Source organism: Olea europaea, unplaced genomic scaffold (genome assembly GCF_002742605.1).
Source record: "Olea europaea var. sylvestris unplaced genomic scaffold, O_europaea_v1 scaffold2006, whole genome shotgun sequence".
NCBI lineage: Eukaryota > Viridiplantae > Streptophyta > Magnoliopsida > Lamiales > Oleaceae > Olea > Olea europaea.
Genome location: NW_019237941.1, coordinates 67,943 through 84,002, shown reverse-complemented (window position 1 = coordinate 84,002; position 16,060 = coordinate 67,943). Strand labels below are relative to the sequence as shown.

General features: G+C 36.5%; 1 protein-coding gene and 1 pseudogene across 1 annotated transcript; one reads left to right on the top strand and one right to left on the bottom strand.

The window, feature by feature from the left end:
• The first annotated feature begins 206 nt into the window (after nucleotides 1-206).
• Nucleotides 207-3,747, top strand: LOC111379580 (annotated as a pseudogene).
• Nucleotides 3,748-12,848: 9,101 nt separating this feature from the next.
• Nucleotides 12,849-13,361, bottom strand: LOC111379579. Its single transcript, XM_023002980.1, has 2 exons — nucleotides 13,180-13,361; nucleotides 12,849-13,059 (listed from the first exon to the last, which is right to left on the bottom strand). The coding sequence occupies exons 1-2, from the start codon at nucleotides 13,359-13,361 to the stop codon at nucleotides 12,849-12,851; spliced, it is 393 nt and encodes a 130-aa protein (XP_022858748.1).
• Between the last annotated feature and the right edge of the window lie 2,699 nt (nucleotides 13,362-16,060).

Genomic DNA, 16,060 nt, shown 5'->3' with positions numbered 1-16,060 from the left:
GAATGAAAAAGTAGTATCCAGCTTCTCAAGCACGTTAATTGCGGATGGAAACTTGTTTCTTCATTGGTCAAAATTCTGCTAACCTTTGCCCCTTTTCATTTATAAATACCCAGCTGCATTTTTTTTTAGCAGAAAGAAATATATATTACAGAAGAATTTGAAGAAAGCAAAATGGCTGGTCCTAAATTTCTAGGGTTTCTGTTTCTATGTACTGTGTTTCATCTTTCTTCTTCCGGTGGGTTAGAAATCTGTCAAATGTTCCATTCAATGAAGGTTTTAATAAACTCTATGGAGAACTTAATGTTATCCCTTCCGAGGATAACAAATCTGTGCAGATTTCTATGGATGAAAAAACCAGTTCTGGCTTCCATTCTAAGGCAATGTACATGCATGGATATTTTGGGGCCTCTGTAAAGTTACCAGAAATTTATACAGCAGGTGTTTTTGTAACGTTTTACACGTCAAACAATCAAGAATATCTGTATCGCCACGACGTAATTGATTTTGAGTTTTTGGGACATATAGACGGCCAAGAATGGGTGATTCAAACAAATTTCTATGGAAATGGAAGTACTTATAGGGGAAGAGAAGAGAGGTACGCGCTTTGGTTCGATCCTGCGAAAGATTTTCATCACTACGGAATTCTTTGGACTGAGAATGGAATTCGATATTATGTCGATGATGTTCCAATTAGAGAGATACGCGTTGTGGTTCGATCCCGCGAAAGATTTTCAATTCTACGGAATTCTTTGGAGTGAGAATGGAATTCGATATTATGTTGATGTTCCAATTAGAGAAGTGAAGAGTTGATAGAATGGATGCTGATTTTCCCGCCAAGCTAATGGCTTTGTATGGTACTATTTGGAATGGATCTAATTGGGCTACCTATGGAGGCAAATACAAATTGGATCTCGAGTATGCTCCATACATTGCAAAGTACTCAAATTTTATGCTAAATGGATGCCCATTTGAACCGACCCAGAACTCAACCCAGTGCGATGACTACCCGCGATTTTATGACACCTCACTAGATCAGAGAATCAAAATGCAGGGTTTTAGAAGGATGTACATGACATATTCATATTGCTGTGACAAGAATCGTTACACTTTTCCTTTGCCAGAGTGTGTATTCGATTCGAAGGAATTTGAACTTCTTCTAAAGTTTGATCCATGGACATTCGGAGCAGCCAGTCACGAGGCAAGAAAGTAAATCGATGGTGTGTAATTTCAAGCTTTTGTTGGATATATAATAGCCTTTTGATTTGTTGTTTTTTAGTTTATGAAATTAAATAAATTTATAATATTTATATGTCATTGTTTATTAAGAAGAGATAATATTTTTGTCGAAATGTTTGCAAATGAATTATTGATTTATTTTAGGTCAACTATAAATATGCTGCCCACCTTTATTGATTTCACTAATATGGAAGTGGGGACATCATTTTTGGTTAGTTGTAATACATCAAGTCTTCTATATCATTTACTCATTTTATAATTCGTTCGTCCTAAGTAGAGTGGAAGCTTGTTGACACTATTCACCATTCGGGCATCAAGGCAATTTCTTTACTACTACGAAAATGTCGATAACAAAAGACTACTCCTATGAATGCTGACGGGAGCTATACCTATTAGAAAGATTTTTAAGTGAATAGAGATCATGTCCTTTGAAAAGTCCTTGAACAGAGAAGAAAGCACTCAAACAAATTTTATCATCGTGATAATAAAAAAAGAAGAAGAAGATTTGCAAAGGGATAGCCATGCCTATCCAAGCAGAGCAAAAGTGTGCCCACTCCTACAGAGCAAAGGGGTTATTCTTTGTAGAGTGAACATGGTTCGGTTTGGACGGTTTGTGACAAATTTTTGAACTAAACCATTAAAGTGATTTGCAATTTTTTCCATATCAAACTAAACCACTTTAATTTCTAAACCTGACTAATTCAAAGTACCTTTTTTGATTTGTGGCTCAAGTATATAGTAGTCCTCGTGGAAACGCTCATACTTTTCACTTTATTACTTAATCGTGGAAAAATAAATGATCAAGTTTTTGATGTCATTGTTGGGGACTATTGTATTTAATTAGTTTTAGCTTTCTTTTTCTTTTTCTTTTTCTTTTTCTTTTTTGTTGTTGTTGCTGTATTAGTTTTAATTTCATATTAGAAAAATGTTATAGGGCTTTATCTTTTTATTTTTAAGATCTTGCACGTAAAGTTCGAGGCATTGTGATCTTACTCAATTTGATTTGAAAATTGAACGAACAATTAAGTTGGGAAGAAAAGGACAAATAGAAGCTCAACAAAAACAACAAGCAGAACCAATGATAGAAAATATATAGAATCAATCAGTTGTTGAGTTGAATGTAAATGCAACACATCCGGTTGTAGTTGTGGGTAATGGGAATGAGAGATTGATGGAAAATACACGATTCCACCAGTAGTAGAAAGTCGATCTAGCATAGCTTATTTAGGTAGTCTAAGTAAAAAATTATTGAACAAATACATCCTACCAAAGATGATTCCTAAGTTGAGGGATAAAATCACTATACTCTCTCAACTCGATTCATAGTACTATTACGAAGCATGGGAAATATACCAATGTTTACTTCGACAATGCCCACAATATGATTTGCAGAATTAGCTCCAGGTACAATACTTCTACATTGGGCTAAATTCGACTAGCAAGGCTAATGTTGACTCTGCATGTTATGAATCAATTACAAAAAAGACTACAAATCATGTTTATTAGATAATGGAGATTTGACATACCTCAGTGCATTGTGGCCGACTAGAGATCAGGCGGAAAGAGAGCTGCAAGGATGTACAAGGTTGATGCATTGATAGCTATTTCAGCACAGTTAGCAAAACTAACTAAAAAGGTAGATAGTTGGACAACCAATCAAATAGTAAATGCAATGCAAATAGTTGGGCCGAGATGCAACCATCGTGGGGGTAATCATGAAAGTGTGGATTGTAATGAGGGGAGTCCATTTGTATAGTCAGTCGATGATGTGAATTACATGCAGCAAAACAATCTCCATTCCAATACATACAATTCGGGTTGGCGAAATCACCTAAATTTCTCCTGGAGACCTACGGTGCACCATATCAGAATGTACTACCAAGTTTCCAATAGCTAGAAAAGGCATCATAGGAAGAAACGATTCGCAAAATGGTAGCATTATCTACTTGCATATGCTAAGATGGCTGAAGCATCAACTAAGTTAATGCAACTGAATGAGAAAAATTTCAAGTTCAATGGGCTGTTATACAAAATTTGGAAAATTGGATAGGGCAAATAGCCAAAGCATTTTCAGAAAGACAGCCAGGGACTCACCAAGTGACATTGAGACAAATCTCAAATAGTAGGGAATGATAGTAAGTGCTGTGAATGAGAAAATTGAGGCAATTACTACATGGAGTGGGGTTTAAGTTCCAAAAATTACAATCAAAAGACAAGTCGCATGAAACATTTCAGAGATGAGTGGATTGACTAGAACAATTAGCAAAAATAGTTCCAAATAAAAAATTAGATAATCCATAAGTTAAGGCAACTGCTCCTATCACGACATATGTGCCTCATGTCCCATTTTCTTAGAGATTACAAAAAAGGAAGGTTGAAGAACACTTTGCTAAGTTCTTGGACATATTTAGGAAGCTTCATGTCAACATCCTATTAATTGAATCCATATCTCAGATACTAAGCTATACAATGTTTTTGAAGTATCTTATCAAAGAAAAGAAAGCTTATTGAATTTGAGACCATCAAATTAAATTTAGAGTGTAGTGCTATGTTGTAAAACAAATTATATCCTAAATTAAAAGATCCAGGTGGTCTCAAAATACCATGCTCAATAGGAAATTATTATACTTTCAGTTGTTTATGTGATTCCGAAGCAAATATAAATTTTATTGCATTTTTTGTCTATAGGAATTTAGGTTTTGAAGAGTTGAGGGACACAACTATCTACCTTCAACTAATAGACAGATGAATATATACTCTCAAGGAGTGGTTGAGAACATGCTCATTAAAGTGAGGAAGTTCATATTCCATTAGAATTTGTTGGCGTAGACATAGAAGGACCATGGAATGCATCACTAAGTCTGACTATCATGGAAATTTACTGTCAATAATTTGGGCTATCATGGACTTTGAAGCTAGCAAACTAATCTTAAGGGTGGATGATGAACAAAAGAAGTTCAAAATCTATACTAGCATCGAGAAACCATCCTATGAAGAGAATATCATAAAGGTTAAGGAGAAAGAAGCGAAAGAACATTTAAAGTGTGAGCATAAAAAAGAGTTGTTGGATTATTAGGAGTCAATCCAATTTCTTGCCCTTTATGTATTTCCATTGCATGTAGTTCTTAGGTTGCATTAGTTTTAGACATGTTTTTATTTAATGAAAAGGATCATCATATCTACATCAAATCTTTAGATAAAGAAAAGAATTTAAATGAGTCATAAAAGTAGAAAAATCATGTAGCATGTTTTTCAAGATTCCAGAGATGTCAAAAAAATTGGATATCATACACACCACATTATAACTTTTTCACTGTTTCATGACTCTTTATTTGTTTTCTTTTATTTTTCAAAGGTACATGGATATTAAACATGAGTAAGCTTAATAAGTTAGTTGACGTAAAAAATATCTAAGCATGATTTTGAGCTAACTTTTAGGGAAAAAAACACTTTTATTGATAATGAAGGGTACAAATGTGTTTCTTTATGGGAGTGGATTGTTTTCGATGGTACTTGTCCCTCGGAGAGGACCATCCCTTTTCAATTTATAGAGAGAATTAGGTCAATTCTCTTGAAATTATGTCTTTTCAGTCGGATCAATCGTAATGCAAAGATTGGTTTGTGTGTCATCAATCTCTTTTTTGGCTGGCTAATGAGGCTGGCTCCCACTAGATCGTATTATTCTCCACTTTATCATAAAATCTTGACCTGCTTCAGATAAATAGTTTTGGTGGTTAATTGGTGGTTTTAGGCGCTGACGTCACTTCTTCCAAATGTATCCGATTGATTGTGTGATTTGACAAGGTGTAAAGAATCTGCAATCATTATATCTTTTAAAATTACGGCAGCCACAAGATCGAGTTGAGCTCACAAATCCAACCTGGTATGTGGAAGAGATAGGTGCTAAATACATTTTAATTGAGATTGAAGATTGGTGGTCAACAGATACCCCTAGGTCAGTGCTTTCCCAGGGGATGGATTGACCCTTGAACTCAAATGGCTCATTTATTTGCTCATTATTATTTGCAGCGTTCAACGAGAATGCCAGTGTCACGATTCCATATTGATAAGTTGTCCCACACTTTCAATTGCCTCTTTTGTCAAAATTACGTAGTTTTGTTTTGATGAATTTGGGTCTTCCATTTTTTCTCCATTTCTTCATGTAATGGCCTAGGCAGAGTGACTTTCCATCTCTTTAAACATCTTTTCCCATTTTCATAGTCCATTTTACTTTCATGCTTTATTCTGTCTCAAGGAAACAAGAAACTCTTTCGTGCGTCTCTTTCCTTTCTGTGTGAGGTCTTCCGTTCCCAGATCGCAGGTATTCATCTTTTTAGAAAGCGATTTTTATTACTTTTCTTGTTCTTTCACCTTGATTTAGTATATGAGTTCAAAGAGTCTATAGTTCACTGCTGGGATAACCAGCAGGAAGAATCAGTCCTTCCTACTTATAGTTCTTCTTCAAGTTTTCAGGAAATCCTAACCCCTATCCCTATCTCCATTGTAAATCCTATAGATTTAGCTCGTCCTGTGAATATAGAGTTATGACCTTAGGGGTTCTTGAGGAGAGGAGGCTGGGTCATGTGGGACAGTGAGGGAAATAGTTCTAAGGAGTGAGGGGCGAGCTCCTATAGATCGGTGGTGACGGGAGATATGTTGGCGAGTTGAAGGGCCAAGTATGGTATCCCTAGTTCGGTAGAGATGATAATTCTTGAACCATCTGATCGAATTAACGCTACCCTAGTGAAAGCGTGACTTTAAATTCAACCATTCTGAATGTCGGCCTTAGTCTTCCATTCCATAGGGTTATCCGTAAATTCCTTTCTTTCTGGAGAATAGCTCTGAACCAGTTATGTCCTAACGAGTGGCAAACATTAATAGCCACTCTGATATTGTAAAATTAGTTCGGGATCTTTGAGCTTATAGTTGAAAACTCCCTTTTCACTTTTAAAAAAGATAAGAAGAACTCCGGCTGGTAGGATGCTAGCGTTAGGCCTAGGATTGAAGGCTCCTTGGTGTTAGATATCCCTTCTTCGATCAATAAGTGGAAGGAAGAATTCTTTTACGTATTGGGAGATTGGCAGTTCCATCCCGTCGAGGAGAATAGAGAGGATGTGGTTTCCACTCTCTATTACTTGTTGTGTAAGTGGAAGTCCCTTTATCCTTACCGGATTCACTGGTAGCATGTTTCTAATCTCTTCATTTTTGTTTATGTAGTTTACAAGAAGCTAACCCTGACCTTGGCCACTCAAAGGCGAGTCAAGGCTATCAGAGCCCTGCTAAAGATACAGAGTTCTTGCAAATTTGTAATCTCTAGCTCCAATCTATTCCAGGTAGGATTATCTTAGCTAGAGCCCTTGACCTCTGCGACTACCAAAACTTTATCTTCCATCCTAATCTCTTCCATTGAGGACAATTTTTCCTTAGGAGGGTTTTTGCTAAGAGTTTGTTTTGACTCTAACATTTTTTTCTTCGTTTTAGGTCGTGACGTAGATATGTTAGGTTACAAGGAAGGTAGCTGCCAAGAAGGAGAAAAGAGAGAGGCCTGGCTCAAGTTGTTACCCAACCTGAAGAGGTCGAGGTAGAAGAGGTTCAGCCTTTGAAATGGGCTCCCTCTAAACCACGGCCAATGAGGTCGACACCTGTTCACGAAATTATTTCTTTCGATTTAAAACTATCGCAAGTGTATAGTTCGTTAACAAGTAATAAAGTGAAATATTAAGTTCTGAATATTGTCCCACAGAGATCAAGTAGTTCAATTTTATCTACCTTAGCCTTAATCGAAATGAATTTATCAATTTGACTTTAACCTAAGAAAAGCACTAATTTAGTGGAAACCATAATTTATGAAAATCCTAATTTTGCTAAACCAACTGTGAAATGAATTGATTATGCAAAACGATGTGTCTAAATGAAATTAATTGCAATGTGATGATTGGAACGCAAAATTGATTGTATTCAATGAAATTGGAAAGTACTAGGATCACGAATTCCTATGTAGTAATCATTTGAAACGCTAATTTCACAATCTGACAACACATATTGATTAGTGACGAATCAATGATCCTAAGTCTATCCAACATACCCTCCTGAGAAATATTGAACCTATTCTTATATACCACTGGCATTTATCCCTATGACGGATGCATATGCATAAAAATGCATGTAGTTTTATGAGCAATTAACGATTCACGAAAAGCATAGACGTATATTTCTATCCCCTATCAGACCCTACGATGATTTATACATTGTCAAATCTATTTCCCTTCTCTTGAATTTAAGAAATAAATTACTACACATCACATAATTGCGTGCACTCAATCATGGACGAAATTAATGTATATAACTCATTCAAATAATCAAATACGTGTTTAATTGTAAAATTGCAAAAATTAAAATCTAAAGATCATATTACATAGTTCATCGATCTCCTAGTACAAGAAAACATAGCCTAACATGGAGAAACTAATGGAATACATAAATTCTTGAAGATAAAACATCACCAGATTATAGATACGCGTGAAATCTTGAAATCTTCGTTAATCTCCCTCAAATTCATCTCCAATATGTGTTTTGTTCTCCTCCAATGCGTTCTGGCCCTAATTCTGACGAGTCTAGGCTTTTATGTCGTGTTTCCTTCGAGTTCCAAAAGAGTTTTAATGCAAAACGGAAAGTGCAGAATCGACCCTCTGGTTTTTGCCTATGCAACCGCATAGGCTTAAGAATTTTGGGGTCTTCACTTTCAGTTACCTAGCTCGTGACCGCATGGTAATAGTGAATGCGATCGCATAGAAGCTTCTTTTGAAGGTATTCATTTTAGTCCTTTAACTTTCTTCTCTTCCAATTTCACCTCGTTTCTTCCTTCTTCTATTTCCATCAACTAATATTGACCTCCAATTGGTACTTGGCATGATCAAATCTTCAATTTCTCCTTTCAGGTCATCTTTTGGTTATTTGCACTTGGGTCCCCTAAATTTTCACACTGCTTCGTTTTAGTCCTTTTTGCTTCTTTTTCTCGTGAATTCTATCATGTCCATCAGTATACCATACAATCCAAGAATTAAACAATTTAAAATCACAATTCAAACACTTTGCTCGTAATTTAGTCATGTTTGTGAGTTATATAAGTGCATAAAAACGCACTTATCAAATCCCCCAAACTTGAACTATTGTTTGTCCTCAAACAAAATAGTGACTTAACTCTCAACAAACATAGCTTAATAACCTGCCGTGTCTCAGGATTGAAACTTAGTATTTGACATCAGAAAAAATTTCAATAATGCATGAATGAAATCAAAATTTACCTCTTAAATGTACACTTAGCGTATGTGTGTGAACTCATGCCAACATATCAAGCTCATGATTGGTTTAATTCCGACCCAAAGTGGTCATATTTATCCTTACTTCACTTGTTAGATACACACCCCCAAACTTACTTTTTTCGCTCAATTATCCCGAGATGTGCTCTAAAGTTAGGAGCTTAAGTAACTATAGTCCTTACCCTCTCTTAGTTTGGATAGTTTTCACTATCACAAGTTCATATGTCAACAAATTGAGGTTCTCCTAGATTTGATTGCTTCAACACTTAAGATTAAACTCAGTTATTTGTCTCACCTCAAAGGTGTAATTTTATCAATCAAATGTCTAAGGGCTTTATCCATACTTTCTTGTTTTTTTTTTCTTATTTTATTTTTTTATTATCATTATTTTTTTTATGTCATCTTCTCATTTTGCTTTTTATATAACTCCTGTAATGAGCTTTTGGTCGATGACTCCCAAATCAGTTGGCTTTAGGGCACCAAGTTTTAAACCTCTATAGGCTTATTCACTCGAGTTATAAAGGCTCGATCAGATGACTTTTTATTGACCTCTTCCCTTCTTGCTTTCTATATGACCTCTGTAGCGAGTTTTGGGCCGATGACTCTCAAACCAGTTGGCTCTAGGGCACCAGATTTCAAAGTATCCTTACATGCTTACTTGCTTGAATCATAAAGGCATGGAAAAAGGATTCCTATTGTTTACTACTTAGATTTATGCCCTTTATTATTTTTCTAGACATTTGGTCTTTAACATCAACCCCTAATTTAAAACTTTCACCTAGTCTTCATCTCACATGTCTAGGTAATTCACACAACAAAATTCATGCACGGAGCCTCCACTTATCTCAATGTTCCCCTATAATTGTTAAACCGTCTCCAAACTATTTAAAAAAAGCTTATGAGTCAATACAATAGAGGTTTTCTAGTTTCTCCTATTTTACTCAAAAATCCAATCACTAACCTAACATGTAGAGCATGAGTGGCGTGCAAAGAATGTCAAGTGTTACATCAACAAGTATCAGCTAATCAAATTCTACACCATATCTACAATTTCTAATGTATACTTATTTCAATAATCACATCATTGCCGGCAAGGCTATCAAACCCATACAAGCATGTAATGAACTGAATACAACATATTTATCCAATAATCACTCATCAAGCACACAATATGCAACCAGTAAACAGAAGTATTGATGGATTGTGATAGATTCGAAACAGATTACATGCCGATAGTTTAGTGTCCAAAATGTGTCACCATTCAAAATATGCCACCACATAATTTGGAGGACAAGTGCAAATTAGAAATATGAGTTAAACACGACTCCACTGATCACTGTGGTGGTGGTGACTGGAAACTAGGTCCCGCAGTGTCCTTTCCTGGTGGAGGTGAGAGATGGACCAAGATATGCCTTAATAGGTTCGACTGCTAGACCTGCTTTACCTGCACAGCTCTCATCACGTTACTCTGTACTCTAGCTTTTTCCTCCATGCTACATATTCTTTTCCAAGTGTCATTTACCCTTATCTGTATGCCATCCACTCTACCCACATACACACTCAGCCGCTCGTTCATAGTCTCCGTCTCCCTCCTAACTGATCAGGCCTCCTAGTAAGCAGTTTGTGCTATGATTTGGATGGTACTGATATCACATTGGGCTGTCTGCATGTCGATCGTCAAAGTTCCTAGAGCTTGCAGGATGCCCTGTTTGTCGCAGCTGGTCCCCGTGAGAGTCGTAAATGTCTGACATAATAAGTGTGTATCAACTCCCATCAGTGGTGGAGGAGCTTGTGACATCTCTTTATTTGTAGCTGCTTGTCCTGCCGCAGCTTGTTGCTGCCTGCACTGCTCATTTTCTTCATTTTCTCTATGCTTTATCCTGGCTCTGTCCTGAGCCTCCAGTGAAGTGCGCTTTATAGGGGGACTAGGTTTAGCAGGAGCTTTCTTTGGTGGGATAGTGACACCTGCTGCCTTGCATATTCTACTGATGAGGCTGGGAAAAATTAGAGAACTATGCCTACTTCCCAAAGTACCCAAATTGTGTATCTGGTCATAGCAGAGCGTGGCAAGATCGATCTCATTTCCTCGAACCAAGTGATAGATGAAACCGACTGTAGGATCTGTGAATGTTGTTCTGAGTGATGTTGGCTCCATATTGTGGCACATAAATAGCCACAGGATGGCTAATTATGGTGTTAGCTCAATTTGGTGCCATTTAGTTGTTTGGAGTGGCCAAGCATTCTCTCGCCCCAATAGGACCTTTGCCATTCGTTCCAGTTAAACTCACCTGGGATAAGGGTTATGTTGTTCCACGTGAGCTGATAATAATCATGTATAACCTTAGGTGAGAACATGATCCACTGTTCCCTAACCCATGTCTGGTGCAAATGATCGGAGCCCGGTGTATCAATATCAGCATTGAAGTTCACATAAAATTCTCCAACCAAATTCTCATATACAGGGTGTGGCCGTTCCACTATTTTCTCCCATCCACATTGCTCGACCAAAGTGACTAATTCGAAGCCAGGGAAATCATCCAATTTTACTCGTCTCTTTGGGATAAGTGCCCACCGATTTACAACATTGGAATACCGGGTTAATGTTTCGAAGTTCGGGAATCTTTGTATTCTCCCTTCGAGCTCTCTAGTACGAGCTGTCCCAGATGATGTTTCGACTTTTTCCTTCCGTTTTGAGGTTCTTTTCAACGGCATCCTGTAAGCGGAAAATTTTCAATGTCAAAGTCACGGAGTGTAATGAATTATTCGTGAAGAACAACAGGAAAGTCTATTGTGACGCATAAGTCCCCCAAACTTACTTCACGATGCATGTTTATTGCATTGGTATGCAATATTCAACAATGGATGTTCGTGATAGTAGAAATGTTGCACCAATTATAAAAACTGAAAAAATTAGGCTTAAACATGCAGTTTTAGAAATTTTCAATCATGATCGAGTGAGGACTTTCGCCCCCGGGTATCACTAAGAATATCAAAAATATTCCTGGAAAACCTCCAGGCATATAGAAGTATTCAATGTAATCTAGCCCATATTGAAATTTCAAGTTGATCAGAAGTCGTTTGGTGAGGAAAATGAAAGGGTCAAATAGGTGACGTAGGGTGCCGTGACCTAGCCGTGTCGTGCCTTCGTGTGTGCAATTTGGGATTTTGTGTTTTCCAAAGCCTTTTCTGTGATATCTCATTACCCAAATGCTACTTAACTCAATTGGATTGCACCACGAAAGCAAAGTTTACAAAATTGCATAAAACTCGTCACTTAGGCATTTTATCGAACATGTTGTATGCGTGAACTTTGACTTCTGCCATATGAATGAATGAATGAGTAAAATCATTCCAACCAAGCATCAAAATCATATTCAATACCCATTGCATCTACCTATGTCCTTTTTCTATAATTTACTAAAGAAAATTGAATGTGGACCGAAAATTGAAATAATAAGGAGCACAAGAGAGGGACCGATTTCATACCTTGGAGCTAATGCTTATATGATGAATGTGTGGATTTTGCGATGTATTCCTGAGTGATTGTTGATAGTTAGGTGCAAGAAGATGAATTTGTGTGTGATATCGTGAATGTGTGCATGTGATTTGGGGAAATTCTCGGTGTTGAGAGTGTGAGAGAGGGGGAATCGGGCGTGTGAGTGTCGTGGGTTTTAAACTAAATTTTTTTATGCGACTACATAGAGCAAACTCATGCGGTTGCATAGGGTAGTGTGTCAGGGCCATTTTAGGCCCTGACCATGTACATGCGACCACATGGATGTTTAGTCTATGCAATCGTCCTTTTTTTTTTTTGGAAGAAAGTTTATTATGCAAATGAAAAATAAATAATGCAATTGATCCCCCAAATAAAAACATTGACTTAGCTCAAAGTTGCCTTAAAAGTTTGTTTTCGATTGGTGAATTGACCTGGCTACTCACATATCCGAAAAATTTTGAAAATATTTTAACCAACATGGGGTATGTGCCGGCCAATGGACTTGGCCTCAAACCAATTTTTGAATTGACTTCAACCCACATTCCGAAAATGTTATGATGACTGTGTACCTCTAAATGCGTGAATGTCACACCCAATTACCTAAAACAACTTCAATCATTCTTGACTCGTGCTCAATGCATAGGGACTCGTGTGGATAGTTCTTAGACTCTTCTAAAATGCATGGATGATCGATGATCTACATAAAAAATTGCAAACATTAAATTGAAAAATTCTTACGCTAATGCATATAAACAAAATAAATCAAAAGGATACAATGTGTTGCCTCCCACCCAACGCTATGTTCTAGTCAATAGCTCGACTTTCCCACTTCTGTTACAAGTAGGTGTCCCAAGTTGAACGGTGGACTTTTGTTTGGAGAAGTCACTGCCCCAATAGTGTTTTAGCCTTTGCCTATTAACTGTGAAGGTATCTTTTGTTTCATGGTTGACCTGTATGGTTCCATATGGCAGAACTTTTGTGACAGTGTAAAGACCCAACCACCTTGACCTTAATTTTCCCGGGAAGAGTTTGAGTCTCGAATTATACAACAGAACTTTCTGCCCCACTTCGAATTCTTGACTCTAAATGTGTAGGTCGTGCCACTTTTTTGTGCGTTCTTTGTAAAACTTCGAGTTTTCATATGCTTCCATCATGAATTCATCTAACTCATTGAGCTGCAGTAAACGCTTTTCACCGGCGACCTCCAAATCCATGTTCAACTGTTTCATAGCCCAGTATGCCGGTGTTCTATTTCTAATGGGAGCTGGCACGCTTTTCCAAAAACTAGGGCAATATGGAGACATATCCATCAGTGTCTTGAATGTTGCACTATAGGCCCATAATGTGTCATCCAGCCTTTTAGATCAATCCATACGAGATGAATTCACTGTCACCTCAAGCATTCTCTTTAACTGCCGATTGGAAACTTCAACTTGCCCGCTAATCTGTGGATGATATGGGATAGCTACACGGTGTTTAACGCCATATTTAGTCAACAACTGTTCAAACTAGCGATTACAGAAGTGTTTGTCCCGTCACTGATTATTGCCCGCGATGTGCCATATCTGGTAAAGATGTGTTTTTTCAAGAACACAATCACCACCTTTGCATCGTTTGTTGGCAATACAACTGCTTCCACCCATTTTGACACATAATCAACTATCACCAGGATGTACTGATTTGAGAACAATAGGAGAAAAGGTCCTATAAAGTCGATTCCCTAGACGTCAAATATCTCAACTTTCAATATGTTGTTAAGTGGCATCTCGTTCCTTCTTGAGATATTCCTCGTGCATTGACATCTATCACACCTCTTGACATACTCAAAGGCGTCTCTGAACAACGTAGATCAATATAACCTCGACTGTAAAATCTTCGTAGAAGTCTTTGAAACTCCAAAGTGTCCCACATAGACAGATGAATGACAATGCTCAAGAATTTCGGGTATTTCATCTTCAGGTATGCACCTTCTCAAAATTTCGATACCTATTATTAAGGACGTACCCGGCTTCCTATTTGAGATCTAAAGGCTCAGATGATTTTACTAGCCAATGTAAGGCAATCCTTGTCTGCTTTCATCCGGTGGGCGAATTTTCCATCTCCAAGGAAAAACACTTTGATCTCCCATCAGAAAAAATTCCCAATTCTCTTTACTTTTTTCCCAAAAATCTCTCTCAAGATTTTTTGTGTCGCCAACAACGTCTGCTCTCATTTTTTGACAAGGTTCAAGTTTTGTATTAGGTAATATTCTAGGTTTCCTGTTCGATAACCTATCTTTCTCTTTTTGGTTCTTGTTCTGTTCCTTTTTCTCCTTAATTTCACCATTATAAAAAAACTCTGGTGAGCAAATGCTAGATGTTTACGGAGGAGATGTTGCTTGAAAACTAGAGGGATGATGACAATGGCGAAGGCGAAAGCATGTGCGGTCATGGACTTCAACTAAAATGGTGGCGAACATACAATCTTGCCACGTGCCTAACTGCTAGAAGCCTGCTTTGCTTTCACTGCCACATCAGTGCCTAGATGGAATTCATGGTGTAACAGATTTTATTTTATTTTTTCAGAAAGGAGAGTTATTATAAAGAATAAGCTTATTTTGTGTTGATTTCTTAAAGTGGTAGATTTAAAAATTCATCTTCGCTAGGGTGGATATATATAAGCTAGGGCAGACACTTGACGATCGCTTGAGTGAATGCTCAACGACAATCCAATATATAGGAAAAAAATTTCGAGCTCCGAACGGCTGCCATGACTCGTTGGACCATACATATAGCATCAAAACATTAGTAGAAAACAATAGAAGAAAATCTTTATCAACTGCAATACATGCAAAAATTAAGTCACTTTGGACCTCAGCATAAAATGGTAATAAAACAATAATAAATATGTAATTTTTTTAATTTTTTTTAATGGCTAATTAATGACTATAACGATAAGAGAAAGCTAGATAAACTTTGAAATGTCACCTTCAAAAGTGTTGCAAAGTCCTCAAAATAACTAAACTCGTCATTTCAGAATCTCAATAATTGCACATGTGAACTTGCGCTAACGGACATTATTTGGAAAAATTTAGTGAACTCTCTCGGTGTCAAAATTTGTATCCAAAAAATTATTAATTTTATCCAAATTCCTCATTTCAGAATCTCAATAATTGCATTAATGAACATGTGCTAACAAATATTGTTTAACTAAAAGGATTTTATTACATCTACATCAAAATTTACATAAAGGATTACAAAATATCACTTGAAAACCTTTTACATGTACATCAAGATTTACATAAGGGATTATTCGTGAAAACCTTTTACAAAGTTCAGTGACCATTTGGATTATTATCTCTTGATTTAAGACATATTCAACTTTTTCATTCAGTCTTTTCCCTCTACATCATTTTCGGTAACCTCTTATGTATATTTTTGATGTACAATTAGCAAAACCCTAACAAAAATCATTGAAATCTATCAGTGTTGTCGTGTAAAAATTTTATTCAAAGCAATTATTAATTTTATATGATCACGGTTAAGGTTAATTCTCTATTCAATTACAATACATAAGAGTGTCTACACACACACACACACAAAAAATTAATCTTTTAAGATATATAAAACTCAAACTCAATATGGTATCATAATTTATTAAGCTTACAAAATCAATTTAAAAGCTTAAATGTCTGATAGTTGTATTATAAGGTTGATGTCCTTAAATGATTCATCTTGCGTTGACTTTTAATAACTGATACAAATGGGATTAGGTACTACTTTTATCACCAATGTTGACCTTTTAAAGGGATCCAATTGTCCCATATGTTTTAACATTTAACGGGCGGTTCTATCCATTAGAAAGTTCAAATGAGTAGTTGAAAAAAGAGTATCTTCTGTAAACAATTATTTATAAATATTTTCAAGTAGTAGAAAAATGATAAATACTCAAACAAGAAACAAATATTTTGTGATTTTTGTTTTGCCACAAATTTGTACATAATTTTGTTAATGCACTAAAACTGAGCACT